General features: G+C 41.3%; 1 protein-coding gene across 1 annotated transcript in view; it reads left to right on the top strand.

Annotated features, from left to right (window-relative positions):
- Positions 1 to 21,743, top strand: part of TMEM248 (transmembrane protein 248) — a 32,501-nt gene extending 10,758 nt beyond the window's left edge. The window contains exons 2-7 of the mRNA XM_088477785.1: positions 7,080 to 7,256; positions 7,411 to 7,696; positions 12,746 to 12,896; positions 13,224 to 13,407; positions 19,200 to 19,343; positions 20,041 to 21,743. Of these exons, the coding sequence (XP_088333911.1) occupies positions 7,095 to 7,256; positions 7,411 to 7,696; positions 12,746 to 12,896; positions 13,224 to 13,407; positions 19,200 to 19,343; positions 20,041 to 20,061 (948 nt within the window). The 5' untranslated portion in view covers positions 7,080 to 7,094 and the 3' untranslated portion in view covers positions 20,062 to 21,743. The remainder of the gene's footprint in view (positions 1 to 7,079; positions 7,257 to 7,410; positions 7,697 to 12,745; positions 12,897 to 13,223; positions 13,408 to 19,199; positions 19,344 to 20,040) is intronic.
- The last annotated feature ends 283 nt before the right edge of the window (positions 21,744 to 22,026 follow it).

Below are 22,026 nucleotides of genomic sequence, written 5' to 3'. Positions count from 1 at the left end.
GTTTGATTTGCGTACCCCCTGCTGGCGTCTGAGATTTGCGTGAAACCCCCCCCCTGTAGCTTTACGCATTCGAACAGAGCAACAATTGAATTGCTCCATTGGGCGGTCAATTGTATGAATGCCCAGCGGGGGGGGGCCCAAATCAATTGAATCTCCCCCACTGGGCTCTGCAGTAACTGTTTGTCTAAGGAGATTGAATAACTGAATGTTTGATGTTATGCACCTTTTAGCAATTTATGTTGCTGAAATTACCATACACAATGTTTTATCGGGTGCCTAAACTAATGGGCGCCCAACGGAGCAATTAAAATGTTGCTCCATACAGACATGCATAGTTGCTGTTGGACACACTTCTGCTCGCAGCAATACTTTAGATGGGATTAGTTGCTGTATGCAACTAAACCCTATGCTTTTGGGCGCACACGCGGCATGTGCACCCAAACGGAGCAACAATTGAATTGCTCCGTTGGGTGAAAAAAAAAACCCAACTATATCGCCCCCTTATGGGTATATTTACTAAAGTGCAGATTTTTAGAAGGGCAGTTGTTGCCCATAGCAACCAATCAGATTCTAGGGGTGGAATTCAATTGTTTGCAGCCACCTACGTGCCCAACAGAGCTATTCAATTGTTGCTCCTGTCGGGGGCGATCATCTGCCGGTGCCGGCATTTCAGCTCGCACCCCCCCGAGATCTGAGAGATCGGACGCAAGAAAACAATTAAATTCCACTCTAGCTATTATTTATCTCTAGCACCTTCTAGAAGATAATAGTTAGAAACTGATTTGTTGCTATGGGCAACAACTCTACTAAACTGCAGGTTTTTAGGAGTGAATATACCCCCTAGTGTCTATAGCATCCTGATGTATGTATGCAGATACAATTAGATTTATTTGTCTGTTTAAGAGAGATGTCTGAAATGATTGATGGTGATAGTTATGTTGGGGAAATTACAGGTATTAAGCCTTCCCAAACCACCACAACACAAATTCCAGCTGGATGTTTTCCAAAGGAATACAGCAATGCTTACCAGGTGTAGCTCAGTATTGTATGTTGAGCCAATAAGTGGTTTATACAGTTATCAAAGGACTGTCTGTAGATATGTGACAATGAAGTCCTCTGTATAGTTCAATATCTCCTGTGTATATAACAGCTTAAGTCTGGTACAGTGTTTGAGTAACAGAATGTATTTATAGTTAGAAACCCTTGGCACATATTGCGTGAGATAAAAACTCTTGAAGTTTCTGAATGTACTAATGCAGCCAGAGACATATCTTACAGAATTCCTTCAGTGTCTATTTTGGATTAAGACATTGTTTGATAACTATGTGACATTAATAAAGAGTTAGGTTGTGAGTACCACGTAATTCCGAATATGGCCGCATCTACAAAAACATCTTTGCGAACGTACGCTTGATGTAAAGTGTTCTATATCTCAGCAGTTCCTCTGCAGCCACTAAACAGGCGTTTGTGGTTGGCAACAGGTTTATTTGTGTGTCGCGGGTGTGTAAACAGAATTACTCACTACGGAGTCATGCGCATGCATTCTTGATGCCAAATTCAGATGGATGTCCTGCACCTAGCATGTGATAAGTGTAAATGCTATTGACAATAATGATGGCTAATTTCATATGGAAAACGTGGGGCAGTGTGATTGCATATATGGATTAGGACATGCAGAAATACGTATGCATTAGTATGTGCGTATAGTCGCCTTAGCATTCGGTTAACAATCTCTTCTCTTTCAGAAAGCAGCCACATTAGGACCTGCATCAGTAAGAATATGTGAAAGAAAGGCTAATAGCTAGGCAAATACTTATACATGGCCGATATATGCCTGGCAGCTCATTGCGTTGAATTTAATCCCTCTCCCATAGTTTGCTCTAATTTAACTCTTTTTATATATGTATTGTTATTAGGGATGTGCAGGCTCGGATAGGTTCGAGTTTGCACGTGGAGTTCGGATTTTTCCCTCCAAAAAAACGGAACTCAGAACGAGGCAAAACGTCATCTTACATGGACGAACATCATCATTCCTGGTCTTTTGTCCAGGAATGATGATGTTCGTCCATGTAAGATGACGTTTTGCCTCGTTCTGAGTTCCGTTTTTTTTGGAGGGAAAAATCCGAACTCCACGTGCAAACTCGAACCTATCCGAGCCTGCACATCCCTAATTGTTATATACTATCTACACGCAGTGTGTAACAGATATCCTAGACGTGGGATTTTCAATGTGAAACAGTTTAGTATAGATGGCACAATGCATTATGTGTATACCCTAATCCATTACAACGAACAATTTAACTCCCATTCCACATTGCAATGGATGACATATCCTCTCTACACCTGCTGATCTACCACAGATATATCACTAATTCAATGGAATGGCAATATATCTGTCCGTGTGCACACAACATGAGTGTAAAGTGGTTCTAGAACATCATGCAGTGGGTTGGGGAATCTATAATCTTTGCCTAGCAACTTTCCCATTTCTGTCCACCCCCATCCTCATTACCCTTAAGTGGGCAACTTTTTCTGTTTGCACGTATATTATATGGTAAGCGAACATTAAGAACTCATAGTTGACATGTTGAATGCAGAAGATACAGTATGGGCAGGTGTAAAGATCTGGGTGACTTTGATAAGGGCCAGTTGTTATGGTCAGATGATTGGATCAGACCATTTTTGAAACTCAAGGCTTGTGGGCTGCTCAAGGTCAGCCATGGTGAGTAAACATCACATGGTGGAAAATCCATGAACCATCATATCATATCAATGTAGGCTATCCTGTCTGTTGTGAATCAACAGAATTCATATGCTGTAAATGGCTGATGTAAATAGCTAAATATTCTCTGTAAAGCACTGTGGAATATGTGTGCGCCATATAAATGGCAATAAATAATAATCAGAAGGGTGACTGTGGCTCAGATTGCGGACATTTTTTGTAATGGTGATGGGACTAATGTGAAGAGATTGCATCTTGATGCATTGTGGTAAGAAAATAAGCTGGTATCATGCTTTGGGAAAACTTTTGTATCCATTCATTGATATCTATATTAATCTGGAGCATCTACTTAAACATTATTTAGACCAGGTATAGCCTTTCATGGCAATGGTGTTTGCTGATGGAAAAGTGGCTTCTTCAGCAAGATAATGAGCTATGCCACACTGCACAGGTAGTTCGAGAATGGTTTGAGGAACATGATAAATAGTCCAAGGTGTTCCCCCAGCCTCTAAATTCACCTGATCTTGATCCAAACAAAGGAGTTACTGGTTTGTGTTGGTACAACAAGTCCAACCTGCAGCTGCTCCACCTCGCAACTTAAAGGGGTCTAGCAGAGTGCATAAGAGGTAGATCTAAGAGGGCGAGAGGGGAATTATATTTAAATATATAAAATATGAGACATTAAAATAGAATCACTACGATTTCATACAGGGGCTGTAGTCAGCATCCCGGTGTGCAGGATGCCAATTGTCTAAATACCGGCGCTGGAATCCCGACAGTCAGGATCCTGGCTCCAGTCTCCCGACCGCCAGCATTCCGGCTTTAGGGTTAGGCACTAGGGGTAGGATTATGGTTGGGCACTAAGGGGGGAGGGGAAGGTTAGTTTTAGGCATCGGGGAGGGAGGATTAGAATGCTGGGTGGGGGAGGTTAGGTTTAGGCACTAGAGGGTAGGTTAGGTTTAGGCACTGGTTAGGGGTTAGGATTAGTTCTACAATACTTGCCTACGGGTGTCTGGATTTTGACTGTCGTAATGCCGCTAACTGTATTCTGGCCAACGGCATATCGACCACCGGGAACCCATACCCAACCGGTCATATAGACCCACATGTTAGGTGAGGAATAAAGTTGGCTAAAGAAAATTGTATGTATGTACCACAGCTCTCAAGGTAAAGCTGTCTAATGTTACATAGCTTACTTTTTCGACCCTAAATAACTATTAGACCACATGGTGACAATGCATTAAAGCGACAAATCTTCTATATCAAATGATTGGTCTGTCTGTCTGTTTGTCTGGCTGTCCGGTTATGCATTTGGACACCCCTGCACAGATTGGGTTAAAACCAACGCAAGGTGGTCTAAGTGGATCTTGCCCAGGTTTTAGGGGGGTTAGAGTCCCGGTTGGCCCTCCCTTTGGTGTACACTGGGCAGAACTTTGACCCAGCGTGGTCTGTTCTGAGCCTTCCACTGGATGGATTTGGACGAAAACTTCAGAGTGGGAACATTGGATCCCATAAGACATACTGGGGGTTGAGGTCCCGGTCGGACCTCCAACTGTATTTTTCTACTTAAGTGTCGGATACGATGCTTCCTCAAGGCACTAGTTAGTTCGGATTTCTAGTCACAGGGTTTACAGTGCGGGCAATTGAATAACTGCTGGCACTCATCTCGAGGCTAAGATCACACTGAATTGAATTTCCCCCTAAGATGGTCAGAGCTAGGACCAGTAGTACCTCATATAAGAATACTTCACTGTCAGTTATTTTTGGTGATAACCAGGCACGGGGGTGTGGAGAGAATTACTTGGTTTGGGAGAGAGACGGGATGCTGGGGGTTTGGTTTTCTATTTTATTCATTTATATATTTAATGAAAAAAAAAAATGCCTTTTATAGATAAAAATTATCAGAAGATTGATTATGATGTCTGTCGTGTCTTAAAGCAGGATACACTTAAAGCGAATCAAGGAATGGGGAGGAGGATTCTGTGATAAAAAAAATAGTAATTCTAAAATCTGCCAATAGGCAAAATTATGATGCTGTACAAGGTAAAATTCCTTGAACACGATACTAACAAAATTTGATGGCTTTCCATCTGTTAAACTGGGTACACAGTCACACCTACAATATACAATTGTCTGACTGGTCATGAGATTCACATTGTCTTGGTGAGATATTGTAAAAGTGTGTACTCGCCCATGATCATGTTTTATCTGAAGAAAACCGATCTCATCTACATAACAAAATGTGGAAAAAGTGAAGCGCTGTGAATACTTTCCGGATGCACTGTAGTCCACACACAACTTTACATATTTTCTCTGTTGTTTTCAAATCCTCCTGACCCTAGACCAACATTCCTGCGTGACTGGATCATACAGCCCAGCAAGAACCTCTGCAATCTGGCTGGACCATTATACTATAGCTAGCACCTATCAGTGTGCTGTTGATAGCTTCGGGAGGGAGATCCCGGAGCTATTCAATTCATCGTGCTGTTAATGCAACTAAACGATTTCTTTTTGCACCCTCCTGAGGGTGCAAGGATAAATCAGACTAAAGTGTTGGCCACGAGGCTATTTTCTGTCTTAGCGTGGCGCTAAAAGCCTTGCGGCTGGCACTTTAGTCTGAATGCGGTTCTTGTGACTAAACACCCAGGTTAAGTTTCGAGAACCGGCATTCTCCGACTTCTTACTATCGGACTACACAGCAAGCTGAATTGAATAGCTTCGGGAGCTCCTTCTTGGCACGATCAACAGCGCACTTAATTGAATTCCCCCCATTGTATATCAATGCCCATTTCCCTATAGATTGTAAGCTTGCGAGCAGGACCCTCTTACCTGTCTTATACTTCCCAGTCTTGTTTTTATTACAATTTGTTGACAATTAAAAAGCGCAATGGAATATACTGCCACTATTTAAGTAACTGATGGTAATAATAATAGTATTGTCTCCTATTAATCATACAGACTGCTAACAATTGAATTTCCTCTTCTGTATCCTTCTTTTTTTGTCCATTTAGTCACCTACTGTAGCGTGTCTGATTTTAACGAGGATCCTAATATGATTTGTTAACCTTGAAATGAATGCTTGAAACACAACAGAGCTGAGTGACCGTGTTCATTGTATGAATGGTGACTGATTATCACACAGTGAACAGCCAGATGGAGATTTACTTGTACATTTTACAATACATTACAGCATGCTTTGGCAAATGTTGGCTTTCCAGACGCTTCATCAAAAGCACTTGTATCTCCATGACAGCTGGAAAGCACAGGTTGCTTATGTCTGTTGATGCAGCAATGTTTGGAGGTTGATCAGACTTGGAAGTCTCTTATCTAGCAACCTGAGCCTGTTGTGGAAACAAAGGCCAAAGTCTTGAACTCTCTTCCTGGTTCATACATCTTTTGTCTCCTATCCTAGTCTTTTGTTTCCAGTGTAATATGTACATTTGTGTGAAATTATTTTGTAGGAATATACGCCTGTTTTCTGCAAGTCATTTTATTAATGCCACGAAGATGTGATAAAAGCTGTGCTAAGTTTATGGTAGTAAATCATACTGCTAGTTCCTGGTAGTGTTGTACAGAATGGATTTATGCTTAACCCTTAAAACATCATTGTTCTGATGGTACTTGAGAAATGTGTTCTAATGAAACAAGACTGCACGGTTTTTATTAAAAGCATAACTTATTTCTTCAAATGTAAAGTAAAACTTGGGGCATAAGCTGAATAATGCAAAACGATTCTCTGTGCAAAGTAACTTATTTGGCTACAGTGAGACCCAATTTCCATGGAAAATTGCTAAAGCTGGGTACACACTGACAAATACATTGGCTGATCAATTGATCGGCCAATGTATCTGCTGCCCGTTGGGCAGTGTGTACCCGCGATATATCAGTGAACGTCGGCGTTCACCGACGTATCTCATTGGCTGTGCAGCACATCAAACCTGGCGACCTTCTCTAGCGACCATGGAAGCGCGCAATCAAGTGTACACACTGAGCTTTGTAGGCTATATGTCATTACAAAAACGGCAAAGCGTCCCGTGTGTACCTAGCTTAGGCTGAGTTTAAGCACTGCTAGTCTCCCAGTTTTGGCCCACAGGCTAAGGAAATTGGCTGTCTGCAAACCCTCTATCCATTACCTACGTGTGTATTCATTTACTATTATGAAGTATGTGGCATAGGGGTTAACATAGATTGATGTGGGCAATATTTTGTTTATGAAACACCAGTGAAAGAACACGTGCTGTATCATGCTAATGTGTCCTCCCTTTTTTTTCTTTTTTTTTTTTTTATATCTCTTTGCTTTAGTATGATTGATGTACCCTAAACATGCTTTGTTGTTCTCTTTTATTCTCAATAACAGGGCATTAATACAACAATGTTGCTGAATCTACATCCCCTGGAGAACCTGAAGTCCTATGTCACCAGTCGCCCCCCTCTGGTGGTCTTTATGGTCAGTGTCAGTGGCATGGCCATAGCTTTCCTAACCCTTGGCTACTTTTTCAAAATGAAAGAGATCAAATCACCCGAGATGACAGAGGTAAATATCCTCTTGGGAGCTGCAAAGATTATGTATTATGTGCAGACCACAATAATAAGGACTTCTTGCATAAATTTCAGGATGGTGTTAATAAACATAAATTGTTAGCCTTTAAATACAAAAAAAATGATCTCCTCTCTCTCTCTCTCTACAGGACTGGAACACCTTTCTCCTAAGGTTTAATAATCTGGACTTCTGTATATCTGAAAATGAGACTTTGAAGCATCTCTTAAATGATACCACATCACCAGAGAGTACAGTCACCACTGGCCAGGCCAGGTCTTCTACACAGACCCCTCAGGCGTTAGAAGATTCAGGGCCCATTAATATTTCTGTAGCTGTTACTCTAACATTGGATCCACTGAAGCCTTTCGGAGGATACTCACGGAACATCACACATCTGAGCTCCACCATTTTTGGCCATCAAATTGGGCTTTCAGGTATCTTTGAGCTTTTTAATTGCTAAATCCTTGTTTTTAAGTTTAATAGGATGTGCACAACTACAATAAGTACCAATGGTTTATAATCACAGAAACAAAAGTATTCGATAGTATTTGCATGTTTGTTTGTTTTTTTTTACCACCTCAAACTCCAATTTCATGATTTATGGGTGCTCCGCACTTTTAGGTATGTGGTTGTTTTCAGTAATGAAAAGTTTGAAAAATATTATGTGTATATTCTGGGTTGCACTTATCTTAACACATGTACGACTTTGCATAGTAAGCTTGATTCAAAGTTAAATGCAGACGCGGCCTTGACTGCGCCTTTTGCTGCAGTCGCGACTGTCTTTCTGCTAATGCCGCAACAAAGCCCTTCCCTGGTGTACATCCGTGCCTCCAAATGTGCGTCCGTATATGCTGAAATACCGAGCTCATTTAAGCACATATCAATTACACTTTGTGAAACAACTATTGCTCATAGGGACAATCAAATTAGCCTTAAATACAGAAACTCTGTTTGGAATAAAATCTGTCAGTAACAGCGTATATCATATCTTAGTGGATGAAATATTATTCATATTTGGGATGCTGGAAGTCCTTTAGGGAACCAATGTTGCTTTTTTATATATTTAAATCTAATCTTCTGAATTTTCTGTCTTTGAATGTTCTCAATCAGTTCAGTTTCCCTTATGCTTTCTCTAATATTTCTGATCATTTATATTCTAAATTAATAGCTTTTTTCTACATCAGGGTCCATAGGGTATCCACAGGATACCTTGGGGTATAGGTGATGACGTCAGGCATCGGGCACCATAGAGTTAAGTTTTCAGCCTCCCAGGGTGCACTAGGGTCCCCCTCCTACAACCCTCGTGGGCCAGTTAGCTCCGCATGCCTGTGTTCTCACAGATGGGTTTGTCCCAGCAGTCGGTGGTGTCGTCACCCATGCAGGGTTTCCCGAGACAATTGATGGTACCACACAGTCTCCCTATTTCCCCTCCCCAAGTCTCTCAGGAGCCTGCGTGGGTTAATTCTCTGACAAGTTCTGTACAGCACTTGTCGGACGTGTTACAAGGGGAGTCTGTGTTGAGGCTGCATAAACGGTCGGTGGCGTCTGTCTGCTCCTTATGAGGAGGACGACGTGACGTCTGATGATGGGGAGATTCTGGATCTTTCAGACCATTAACCTCTCCGTACTAAAGAGTCGGACGCTAGGTCCAAGGTTTATATTCCTGGACTTATTCGGGCAGTCCGCACAGCTTTAGTGACTGAGGATGAATCTAAATATGCCTTTTTTTAAGGATATTAAGGGTGACGCCACAGTGTTTCCTCTTTCGGGTCAGTTAGTGGACCATTTAGAGGAGGCGTGGAAACATCCGGGCAAACTATCAGCCTCAGAGGCGCTTGGCGATGGCTTATCTGTTTGCGGATAATTATTTTTCTAAGTGAGAATCCCCTCCACAGGTGGATTCCCATGTGACACGCCTAGTCCGCAGTGCCACATTGCCCATGCCCTCCATGTCTTCCTTGAAGGATGCTATGGACCGTAAGGTAGAGATTTGCCTAAAGTTCGTTTATTCCCTTGCGGGGGGGGGCAGCTAGGCCGGCTATGGCCATTTGTTGGGTAGCCAGAGCTATGGAGCGCTGGACTGATAATTTGGAGGCGTCTTTTTCGATTCCGACTGTTCGGCTGAACAGACCGAGTTGATAGGCAATCTCCGGGACTCGGCCACTTATATCAATGAGGCGGCCTTGGATATTAGTACCCTGGCGTCTCGGATTTCTTCGGCTGTCGCTGCTCGTCGCACCTTATGGCTGCGATCTTGGAAGGCGGACGCTGATTCCAAGAAAGGCTTGGAAGCTTTGCCTTTCAATTGAGAAGTCCTCTTTGGTCCGGATCTGGACAAAATCGTAGCCACGCTGGCGGCAGCCAAATCGGCATGTCTTCCGTCTGCTGCGGTTCCTTCCGGTTCAGGTACGTCGTCCTTTCGGCCTTACAGGGCCCAGGGTAGGCCTAAGACGCAGTCTTTTCCCAGACAGGCTGGCCCCAAAAAATCGGCCAAGCCCCGGAAACAGGCCTGGAGTACCAGACGTCCGGCCCCTAAGCCCGATGACAAGCCTGCGGCCTGATGGTCCGGGCCTCCCTTTGGGGGATCCCAAAGTGGGAGGCCGCCTGCTGCAGTTCGCCCAGTGTTGGTCGGTTACCACGACAGACACTTGGGTTCTCGAGGTGGTTTCTCACGGGTACGCCCTCTCCTTTCGGCACAGACTCCCGTCTTGATTCTTCACCACGGGTCTTCCATCAGACCGGAACAAAGCCGTGGAACTGCGGAAGCTTTTGCACACTATGCTCCAGTCCGATCCTCAACCTCAAAGCACTCAACAAGTCTTTGCGGGTGCCGAGGTTTCGGATGGAGACCCTACGGTCCATCATTCTGGCGCTGGAACCTGGGGATTACATGGTGCCGTTGGACATACAGGACGCTTACCTGCATGTCCCTATTCTTTTACGCCATCAACAGTTCCTCAGGTTTTCAGTTCCGGGCGTTACCTTTTGGGCTGGCGACAGCACCACGTGTATTCACCAAGGTGATGGCGGTCATGGCGGCTTCCCTGCGGCTGCAGAGAGTCCGCATGTTACCGTACTTGGACGACCTTCTGTTGGTGGCAGGATCTCCAGAGCTCCTTCTACGCCACTTGGACCTGACCATTGCGTTACTGCAACGGCACGGCTGGTTGATAAACTGGCAGAATTCCTCCCTGATCCCGTCTCAGAGGATTCTGCACCTCGGAGCCTTATTGGACTCCGGACAGCAAAGGATCTTTGTGACGGGGGAAAAGATCTCTGCCTTGCAGTTGAGGGTGCGCAGTTGTCTGCAGAATCGCCGGGTGTCTCTGCACTCGGCGATGAGGTTACTGGGCTCCATGGTGTCGGTATTCGACATGGTGGAATATGCCCAGTTTCACTCCAGACCTCTGCAGCAATTGATCCTGTCCAAATCTAATGGACTGCCTCAGAGTCTAAAATCCCAGACGATGGTGCTCACTCCGGAGGTTAGCCTGGTGGTTACAGACGACCCATCTCAACAGGGGTTGTCCGTTCTGGGTGGCGAATTGGGTCCTGTTGACAACGCGTGCCAGTCTGCGAGGCTGGGGAGCAGTCACGGGTCCACACTTGTTCCAGGGCAGGTGGACTCGGGCGGAAACAGAGCTTCCAATAAACATCTTGGAGCTCCGCGCGGTCTTCAATGCTCTCCAGCAGGCACATCGGGTTCTCCAAGGTCACCCAGTGCCGGTCCAGTCAGACAACGCTACCACCGTGGCCTACATAAATCGGCAAGGAGGAACCCGAAGTCGGGCGGCTCTCGTAGAGGTGTCCCGAATCCTGGTTTGGGCGGAGCGCAATCTCCCGGCCATATCAGCAGTCTTCATCCTAAATTCTAAACTGGGAGGCGGACTTTCTCAGTCGCCAGGACGTTCATCCGGGGGAATGGTCTCTGCACCAGGACGTGTCTCAACTTCTGGTGGACAGGTGGGGTCTTCCAGAGATCGACCTCATGGCGTCACGGCACGACAACAAGTTGCCGGTGTACGGGTCTCGCACAAGAGACGAAAAGGCGTCTCTGGTGGATGCTCTGTCCATCCGGTGGACGTTCCGGTTTGCTTATCTGTTTCCTCCGTTTTCCCTTCTTCCACGGGTAATCCGGAAATTCAAACAGGAAGGAGGGATGCTCCTGTTGACAGCTCCCGCGTGGCCCCGGAGGCACTGGTTCTCAGACCTCCAGGGACTGTCCATGGACATTCCTCTGCAGTTGCCGTTACATCCGGACCTCCTGTCACAGGGTCCTTGTCTTCACCCGGACCTGACTCGGCTGTCTTTGACGGCATGGCTGTTGAGACTGCCATGTTAAGGTCCAGGGGGTTTTCCAGCTCTGTAGTGCAAACAATGCTAAGGGCTCGGAAACCATCCTCTGCAAGGATATACCATCGTGTGTGGCATACGTTCTTCCAGTGGTGTCGGCCGAGAGGTTATGCTCCTCGGGAGTCTCGTCTGTCTAGAGTATTAGCTTTCCTACAGGCGGGACTGGACCATGGGCTTCGCCTTGCGTCTCTGAAGGTGCAGGTGTCTGACCTTTTGTTATCTCTCTTTCTACGAAGTCCATAGGGTTCCACAGGACTTCCGCCCTGTCGCACCTGTGCTGCAGATGGGCTTTACTCTGGTCACTGGTTTTTCCGTCTCCCTCTGGTGAGAATGTGATTCTTGTGTGTGTCCAGATCTTTTTTCTCTCTCTTCCTTCTCCTCCTCCGGCCTATGGCTTGGTTCGTAACTGAGATGCCTTGGCTCGGGGGCGGGGTATAGGAGGGGGACCCTAGTGCATCCCGGGAGGCTGAAAGCTTAACTCTATAGTGCCCGATGCCTGACGTCATCACCTATACCCCAAGGTATCCTGTGGAACCCTATGGACTTCGTAGAAATAGAGATAACAAAGGTAAGTTCTTACCATATCTCCTATTTTTTTTTTAAGCCATGATTAAAGTAATTCAAGACCATATTTGAAATGTATATGTAACCTCATATTAAGGCCTTGTCTGCCTGTCATAAAAATGGAGTTAAGGCCCCCATACATGGTGCGATTCAAAGTTGGTAAGATGTGTTGTACGATTGCCCTTGAAATTCTTCCCTTGAAATTCTTTATACGATGTGGTCATATGGTGTATGATAGATTGTTACGATCATAGGATAAGATGCATAGAAGTGTATCACATTGTAATCAAAAGATCGTAGATCTCTCTGCAAAACCATCTGATCTACGATCCAACTAGAGGACGGCGGGGACGCGCATCGGGGTCGTAGAACACACAAAAAAAACACCTATTTTCATACGATTGGTCTGTACAACCCGTCGGGTAAAAAATTGTACCGTGTATGGGCACCTTTAGACTAGAGTCCAGATATTGTTTCCTATTGATTTCTTCCTGTATGACCTTTTTGCTTTTTATTATTATTTGAACACTATTTATTTACTATCCTATTTGTATTTCCCCCTTAAGGCAGACAGTCCCATGAGGAGATGAATATAACATTTACTCTGCCGGCTGCCTGGAACTCCGATGACTGTATCATTCATGGGCGCTGTGAGCAGGTTGTATATACCACTTGTATGACTGTGACAGCACTGAGCAGCGTGTTCCCAGTTACTGTGTAAGTTCCTTATATTAATTTATTATATTTAACAAGTTTTTTGCATGAATTTTATTTCATATACACTTACGTTGGACATCACAATATTCCCCCATCATTGTATTCAGAGCCTCACATCACGGTCTGTATTGTTGAAGGAATTTGGTTTATTAACACTTTATCCATGTAGCTTTCTATTTACCTCCATTCTATATCTCATTACTGCACACTGCCCATGTTTAGGACAAGTGTAGTAGATGAAGACTGATAACGATACATCTGTCCTAAGGGCACAGATTAGAATTAATGCAGACGAAAGCAACCATTTATATTTTTGTTTTATTTTAGACAACCGCCTCATTGCATTCCTGAAACATACAGCAACGCCACCCTGTGGTACAAAAGCTTTGCCACTGTTCGGGACGCTGGGACAAAGTATGCACAGGACTATAACCCCTTCTGGTGTTATAAGGGAGCTATTGGGAAGGTGTACCATGCTTTAAATCCAAAGCTCACAGTCATTGTTCCAGAGGTGAGTATGTTGTTGGATAGTTTTGGCAACACTTCTCCGCACTAGATGGTATGTTAATATAACTCACTCTCAGGGTGATATGGATTTTTTTTTTTCATGTGGGGGTCCCAGGTTTTCGTATCCTGTATATTACCTTTCTTTTTAAGCCACCTGCAGCTGTCTTTCAGATCTCGTCTATTTATTTATACATTACTGAATCTCCTCTGCCACTGACTGAACAAGTGAAACTTGGGTCTTATTGCCGCAAGCTGCTACTAAAGTAAAGATAACCTACAAAGAATCAGTCATACAAAATGAAAGCAAGGTTTTAGCAGCCCTGATTTGCACCTTTTTCTCTGCTGCATGAGTGACTGGGCCCACATCGGGACACATTATTATTATTTATTTATATGGGCCAAAAATGTGTGTGTGTGTGTGTGTGTGTGTGTGTGTGTATGTATGTATATATAATTATATATAATTTTTTTTTTTTTTTTTTTTTACACTTTCACAGACAGGAAATCCCTATTGCTATGTACAGTAACCCATTACTGATAGCCACTCTGGAAATTTGGTATAACATAAAGAATAGGTGTAATCTAGTCCCCACTTTTTTTTATTTTACTGCATTTCACCAATAAATACAGCATTGTCATTGGCACAAAACACGAGGTGACCTTGAAGCTTGTGCGTGCACCGTTTGATTTGAATTTCTGCATTCACACTATATAGCTTTCCTACAGACACCACATAATGTAATCCTTTATTAATGCTGGCTACACACTGGCCGATATATTGGCCTCCCTGCCAATAAATCAACAGATAATGTATTGCTCCTTTTTCTACCAAAGCTACTTACATCCATTATAACCTGCTACAGATTTTTTTATATACCAGAGAAAAGAAGATCACGCATTTCCTCCACTTGCAGGTATCCTCCATTAGAACATCATGCTGTAATCTGTAAACAGGATTATGGCAAACACAGAGAGATGCTATACTTTGTTTTTCAGTTTAAATGCACTGTAAGCCATCTTCCATATCCCTTTTTATTGTGCATTCGTTCATTATGGGATGGCTGAACGCCTGTCTTCAGAATAAATACATAGGTTAAGAAATTTTTAAATCATGGGAAAGATACAAGAAAACCCCGTTCCCTCACTACTGAGTAACAAATAATGCAGTGTTTATAATATATGAAACTGCTGGTCTACCCACCAACATAACCATGTCCCTTCCGTATTCACATTTAAAGCATGGATAAAGCAGCACACTCCCATTTCCTTCACAACTTTGTCCAACTGTTGAAGAGTACATAATGCTTCATTCATGGTTTATATTTATGTTGCACTTGACAAACATTCTGAGAAATTACCCTATGCCTATTGAATTCTTGAGTTGTCTTTGCACCTACATATCAAACAAAACCTTAGACTGCCCTCTAAGTATCAGTGTAATGTGCATTGTTTTCATGTATCGTTGTATGTCTGCATTTGTATAGACTTTTTCCTTTCTTTGCCTTAACCTTCAGTTTAATTAAATAAAATACAATAAAATGTCTATGTATTTTTTTTATGTATTTTTATTGTCTTTAAAATCTAATAAGGAATCTCCCCCCCCAACCTCTCAGGATAACATTTTTTGGGGTACAAACAATAACTGAATTCATTGGTGGTCAGGAATATATTCTAGTACCATGTACTGAGGGGTTACCAGGTGCTGTATTGCAATGACATGCAGGGCTTGCTGGACTGTCATTGCAAGTCACTTGCCATAAATCTGCAAACGTCTGAAGCTGTTTCATACATGTTTCCTATGTAGCTCACCCTTTGGAGCTGGATAATGAAGCAGACACCTGAACATGCTGACCTCCAATGACTAACTTCTAGGTGTAGGTTGGAGGGGACTCATATTATGACCCTTTTTTCCAATGTGTTACTGTATGCAACTTTTATTTTATTTTATGATAGATGTCCTTTTAAGCTTTGGTGCACTGAACTCTGTACAGCTGATTGATGTAGCACTTGATTGTACTGTAGTACAAGGAACAGGAACAATGAAATGTTGCAGAGAAGAAGTTCAGTAAGTGCAGTTTCAGTGGAGTGATGTGGATTGGATATTGTGTGTCCTATAGGATGTTCGTGTTCATACACAGCATCACTTGTTGGACAGAGACCTGCATGTGTAATTATTGGTAACAGACCAATGCGTGTCATCAACGGCATCAATGCAAGGGAACAAATTCAGTTATTGTGGGAACTAATTTTTATAGATAAAATGGAATAACACTTCAACTAGAAGTGCTTGTAACATAAATGTGCACATGTAAAATGCAGATGATCCAAGGCCTGTATATCTATGGACAGCTTTTCCCAGTGCTGGTGGATTAAACAGATTTTCTCTACTTCATTTATTGTTTGTATATTCTCTGGTTATTAAATGAGAAGAGGGTCATATTTACACATTCTGACCAAACCCTAAATAGACCAATGAGTTGGCTTTCAGCAGTCGTAAAGTGTTTTCTACTCGATACAATAGTTGAGACTGGTCACTACTTGTAATTTAAGCCATTTCTAATCTGTCTCTATTGACAGTTGAAGTGGCATCCTCTGAGACTGAGTGCATGTTCTCATTGTAATCTCTACCTATGATCACATGATTGTGGTTTCCTGTTTGATTGTTGCACTAGTATCTTGGAGTACTGTAGTATCTGTCACTTAAAGATGCTCTGCAGTATAATTCTGCTTGTATTATGCACAATAAGTATTTGAATCCAGCTATAGTATGTTGTGTTTTAGCAATTCTCCCGATAAAATCTTTCCTTTTTTGTTAATTTTATGTTTCTATGCTATGGAATGGCTTCTTACAAATGTGTCCCACTATTTAGGTGTCTGGTTTTTTAAGGGACTTTCTGATTGTAGTAGGAATATCCTGATAAATGGTTTAATACAGGTTGAGTCTCCCATATCCAAATATTCAGAAATACGGAATAATTTTGGCATGACTGAGATAATAAAACCTTTGATTTTTGATGGTTCAATATACACAAACTTTGTCTAAAGCACAAATTATTTAAAATATGGTATAAAATTACCTTCAGGCTGTGTGTATAGGGTGTAAATGAAACATAAATTTATTTCATGTATGTACACAAACTTTGCTTGAGCCACAAAATTATTGAAAATATTGTATAAAATGAGGTGCAGGCTATGTGTATAAGGTGTATATAACACATAAATGCATTCTGTGTGTATATTGGGGTCCCATTCCCAAGATATTTCATTATGATATGCAATTATTCCAAAATACGGAATATTCTGTTATCCAAAATACCCCTGGTCCCAAGCATTTTGGATATGGGAGACTCAACCTGTAGTACTGCAAACTCTGACCTTGTCTGCTTGCTATAATGCAGTTCATATTCTAAGTCGTTGCCATATATTAATGCGAGGTTAGCATTCCTTTTCTTGTATTTCTACACGTTTTTGTTTTTTTTCCAATTGGAAAAGCTTAGTCTCCCTACGATGTCACTGTGCTTGGGGGTGTAATGCTAAATTTGAAATAAACCGAAGTCTTTACTCTTGTTTACAAAACAAGTATATTTATTTTAATTGAATATAAGTTCTGAAAACTGGTGCACAGGTAACGATTAAAATGCTGTGATTCAGAACAAGCAACAGACTTTTGCGTCATCATTCTGCCGTTTACTAGTAAAATCAAGATTCTAAAATTAGGGGTCTTTTTATTTATTTTTTTATACCCTTTTCCTTCACGATTACTGAGGCACCATTGTTCAGAAATGCCACAGTGCAGGTTGTATATCCTTGCCATATAAAACACCAATGGTACAATGTCCAAAAGATGTTTGTTATTTACAAAGAAGTTTTTTATATTTATTTTTTTATCCTTCTGTGAACCAGATGGAAAAAATCAACATGGAGAAACATGTGGGGTATCTCATACCCTATGCTATACTTAACCATTAGGATACTTATGTAGTACAACAGTAATTCTGACTGTCCATAACATTGATTCTTGTCCCTTAAGGTATAATAATAAAAGGGAATAAACGCTTTCATCTTTTAAAACAAAAATACATTTTATTTTTTTACAAGCTATACTCAAGTCTTCTAGTAACAACTTTTTTGAAAAATCTTTTGAAACACGTTTGAATCACAATCGTTAGTAAAAAAAATTAAACTTATGAACAATTAGAAACCGTTAAAATAAACTTGGCTCCGTCTTAATGAGATCACTCTTGGCTGAAGTCAAGGCAGGTACTGAACCATTTTAAAAGGTTATTGGTGTTTAAATCTTGCTGGGGTATGTCACACCCCTCCTAGTTCACTGAAGGTTAAATAATTTGGACAATGGGGGGCACTGCTCTGTTATCTATGGTACTTTGTTTCCCATCATTAATAATTTAGAAGGCAACTCTCCCTGGTGTTAGTACCTTTAAAGATGCAGAGAAAAAAAAAAACTGCCTATACAAAATACTGCCTGTCTATATTGTAAACTGAACGTTTTATAGGAAATGGTATTAAACGTCTCATTCCCCACTTCCTTCCTCTGCTGAAATGTATACACACCATGCTGCTGAGTAGGGCCATTGATAGACTGTAAGCAGAGGCGCAGGGATGGTAGTACAGGGGTATCCCCTGCTTTACCTGCTGCCTGTATAAAAGATCCAAAGTGGTGGTGCAGGGCACAGAAAGAATTACAAGTATGGTGGGGTACGTGCAACCTGGATCTTCTATCTGTCTGGCTTTTCCTGAGAGCCAGTAAAAATGTTGGCATTTCATAATTTGCCCTCCATTGGGAAGTGGAATGCTATTTCATGCCCTGCAATTAAAATGTAAACGCTAGTAAGGATTATATGATCAAATACCGTAGTAACAATATATTGGACTGTACAACTGAAAGCCCTGCATATTATGTATTTGAGTTACTACATAAGTGGCACCTTTCTGTATCCTCACGATAGGCCAGTGTTCCTGGTGCATTACTTTGTTTGTACAGGCAGTCTCCTTGTTACTTTACATGAATACGAACCCGTGTTTTTCGGAAAGGATTTGAGTCACAATTTAGGCCACCAACAAATTATATATAATTCTATTGGATATTCCAAATCACTCAAGTTTTCCAGTTCACCTATAACTTTTATATTGTTGTCATTTTAGTTGAGCTTCAGTGCTGTCACCGAAGCCTTGTGAATGGGATTTATAGTTTGCGATCATGAGGATTGTTTAATCTCCTTCATAATAAAGTTTATCTCTGCATTAAAATGAATGTTGCAGAGCACTATACTGAACCTTTGTTTTATTGAAAGATGATGTAACAATATATTACATCTTAGAACATTATTGCTGCATTTATCAGTATCCAATATTTCAGCAATGTTCATGAGAGCCATGATATGAAATGTTATGATCTGCCATACTATCTATTATTCTTGCGATTGTCTTGACACAAGGTGAGCTGCCTTGGGCATTCTGATCCAACCAAATTGACCCAAAAACTTGTCAATGTTTAAAAACTGATTAGATTAGACATGGGAAATAGTATTGAAAAATATTGACAATCATTGGCATGTGGTCAGTGTTCGTGGCTGACCACAAAGTCATATTGAAATTTTTACCAGCCATTACCTCAATCCCACATCCAAGAAAACATCTGTGTGACGTGGCTCTCCATTTGTCAAATTGACTGCATACCTTGTTTTCCTGAAAGATAGGATGAACAACTAGATCACCAGCATTAAAGCTATATATATAAGAGCATCCTCCTAAGCTGTGTATTATCTCTCACAACAGGATGACCGCTCTCTCATTAATCTGCACCTGATGGACACCAGTTACTTCCTGTTTGTGATGGTCATTACCATGTTCTGCTATGCAGTCATCAGGGGTCGGCCTAGCAAGCTGAGGCAAAACGGCTCTGACTTCTGCCCTGAAAAGGTATTTTTACTTTCTCCACTTTTTTTTTTTTTTTTTCCGGTCACATTTGGTAGAAATTTTATTTGCATATACAGGATAAATAAAAAAATAAAAGCTAATTTTGTAGTCTGATTTCACTGTGTAGAATCTTTTCATTAAATTAAATGTGGCAGTAAATTTGCACTTTTAAAATTTGAAGTTAAATCTTGTAAATTTTGAATTGAGAACTTTTTGTTTTGAGAGAATGATAGTTCAGAATGACTAAAAAAAAATCGTATTTCCCATGAATAAATAGCAAGTTTAAACTATTAGAAATTATTTCAAGTTTGTTAAATTATACTATATTTTGTTCAACAGACCAAGGAACATTTTAATGATTAATTTATGTGGTATGTTAATAAATGTTCAATTTAAAAATCATTTGTCACCTCCACACAATAGATTTGGTCTATTCAGGTGGTTTAAATATGAGAATGCAACCCACCAATTAATGGTAACTGCACTGGTTTCTCAGGAACGGTCTACTTTCTCAGTGTTTAAGTGATGTCACTCCTTCCACAGGGATTTATAGGCTGCTACTACCACTGTGTGTGTAGATTACCGGTGTACTTAAACAGCATCCAGACACACTTGCATAGCTGCTAAGGATTGTGTTTTTCTTAGAATGTGCTTCTCTCAGGATCATAAAACTTTAGACATTTCTTTTTGTGTTTTACAGGTTGCTCTCTCTGAAGCGTAAGCATCTCGTCTGTCATCGTAGATGCAAACTGGAGTCATTGCCTGTTGACCCCAGCAGGAGAATGTGTCCTGTGTCTTTCTAAAAGGGCAGGAGGAACACTCAACTTTGCAATGTTGGTTTCTTCCAACCAAAGACATTTCAAGTGCCTGTAATTGAATTGTACATATTTATAAATGGGTACATTTAAAGAGACTCAGTGCAAATGTACTGCATCCTAGGAACTCTGTCTTTTACCCCTTGTACCTGAGGACTAGCTGTTGTTTTCTTGTGTAGATATGTTTAGTGGCTTTGTATAGTCAGCAGTACAAGTCGCCTGATTGGTGGGTATGTCTAATGAATGAGATCCTAACCTTAAGCAAAACTGCACTTTTTTGTTTTCAATATTTGGGGAAATCATCTGTTTGAATGAAAGAATGATTGCCCCTGCATGGAAAAGGCCTGTATTCTGGTGGCTGTATAGATTAATGCACTGTGCTTCATAATAAACCTGTTTGGGGAGCCTGTAATCATAGTCCGTCCTCCAATCATGAGAGTTTCATACATAACCTAGCTTATTTGCACGGACAGTAGTCCATTCAGTTGTGGTCATGCTGCCAGCATCCTGAGATCTGACATCTGGGCTATCACTTTAGAGCAGGAGAAAATGCAAAATCCAGTAACAAACTGTTCAGGTGGTGGTCAGTAAAAATACAGATAACAAACACCTAGGGGGTATAATTGCTAAAGTGAGAGTTTTTAGAAGTGCAGAGGTTGCCCATGGCAACCGATCAGATTCTACTTAACATTTAACTAGCACCTTCTAGAAGATATTGGCTAGAATTTGATTGGTTGCTATGGGCAACATATCCACTTATAAAAACTCACTTTAGTAAATTTACCCCCTATGATCCTGTAAAGCTTGAGACTACTATCCGAGAGAATCGTGTCCCATGACAGGTTATATGACCACACTTCTTTTCAGGAATCCACCTCTTATCCACAGTGTATAGGTCTCCCAGGGGGGCATGCAGTTGGAGAGTGAGTGCTAGATGCTACAAAGCCACATAAGTTGGTCACTCTGTGTTTGTATATAGTTGACAATGAAAGCCACTCTTTTTTTTTTTTTTTTTTTTTTTTACTTTTTATTGTTTTCTCATATTCATCATTCATTGATAATTCACCTCATCCCTGACATAGAGCTCACCATTTATGAGCTGTTATCTCCTGGCTCATTTTTTCTTTCTTTCATTGAATATTTTATGTTTTTAAATGAATCATTCTCATGGCGAATCACATCTGTTTCTCCTATTTTGCCGCTCCTTGTTTTCATTGGATGTAGGTCACCGGAAATGGTGTGGCCTCCTGATTTCTGTGGAATGCTGTTTGGATTTCTGAATAAAGCTATCCCTGGTAGTGTGACTGCTGACATTTAATTCACCATGTTTGCAATCCCAATGAAACGATAATTTTTATCAGAATAAATTTAAAAATGTAAATTTGATTGAATGTATTTAGAAGTATACTGTTTTGATTATATTCAGTAATTTATTCTACTGTACAACTTTGTGTTTTGCTGTATGTGAAAATACTGTAGTGACTGGCTTAACTTCATTATGTATATTAGGAACAGTGATCCCTGCTGGTTATAAATAAACTAAGAAAGTGGGAAGGTTTCATAATAAAAAACAAATATTTAGTATGAACTCAGCCACAATTTTCTGTATTAGATGCCTATTCCACTTTACAGAACTTATTATAAGCTCATTTTATGACCCATTTGCTTTCACTAATCCCTGCTGGAAACACCCAAATGTAATAGGATGACCTGGGGATATCACCACTTTGGTCGTTTGGAAACACCAGAGGCTATCTGATTATATTCTAAAAACACTACACTATATTGCCACTTTTCCTTCCTTCCTTCCTTCCTTACTTATGTTCCATGTGGAGGAGGACATTACCAAAAGGACTTTTTTTTGCGAATTG

Source organism: Taudactylus pleione, unplaced genomic scaffold (genome assembly GCF_031769625.1).
Source record: "Taudactylus pleione unplaced genomic scaffold, aTauple2 ptg000203l, whole genome shotgun sequence".
Lineage (NCBI taxonomy): Eukaryota > Metazoa > Chordata > Amphibia > Anura > Myobatrachidae > Taudactylus > Taudactylus pleione.
Note: the sequence above shows the minus strand (reverse complement) of the source record. Positions and strands in the feature narration are given on the sequence as shown.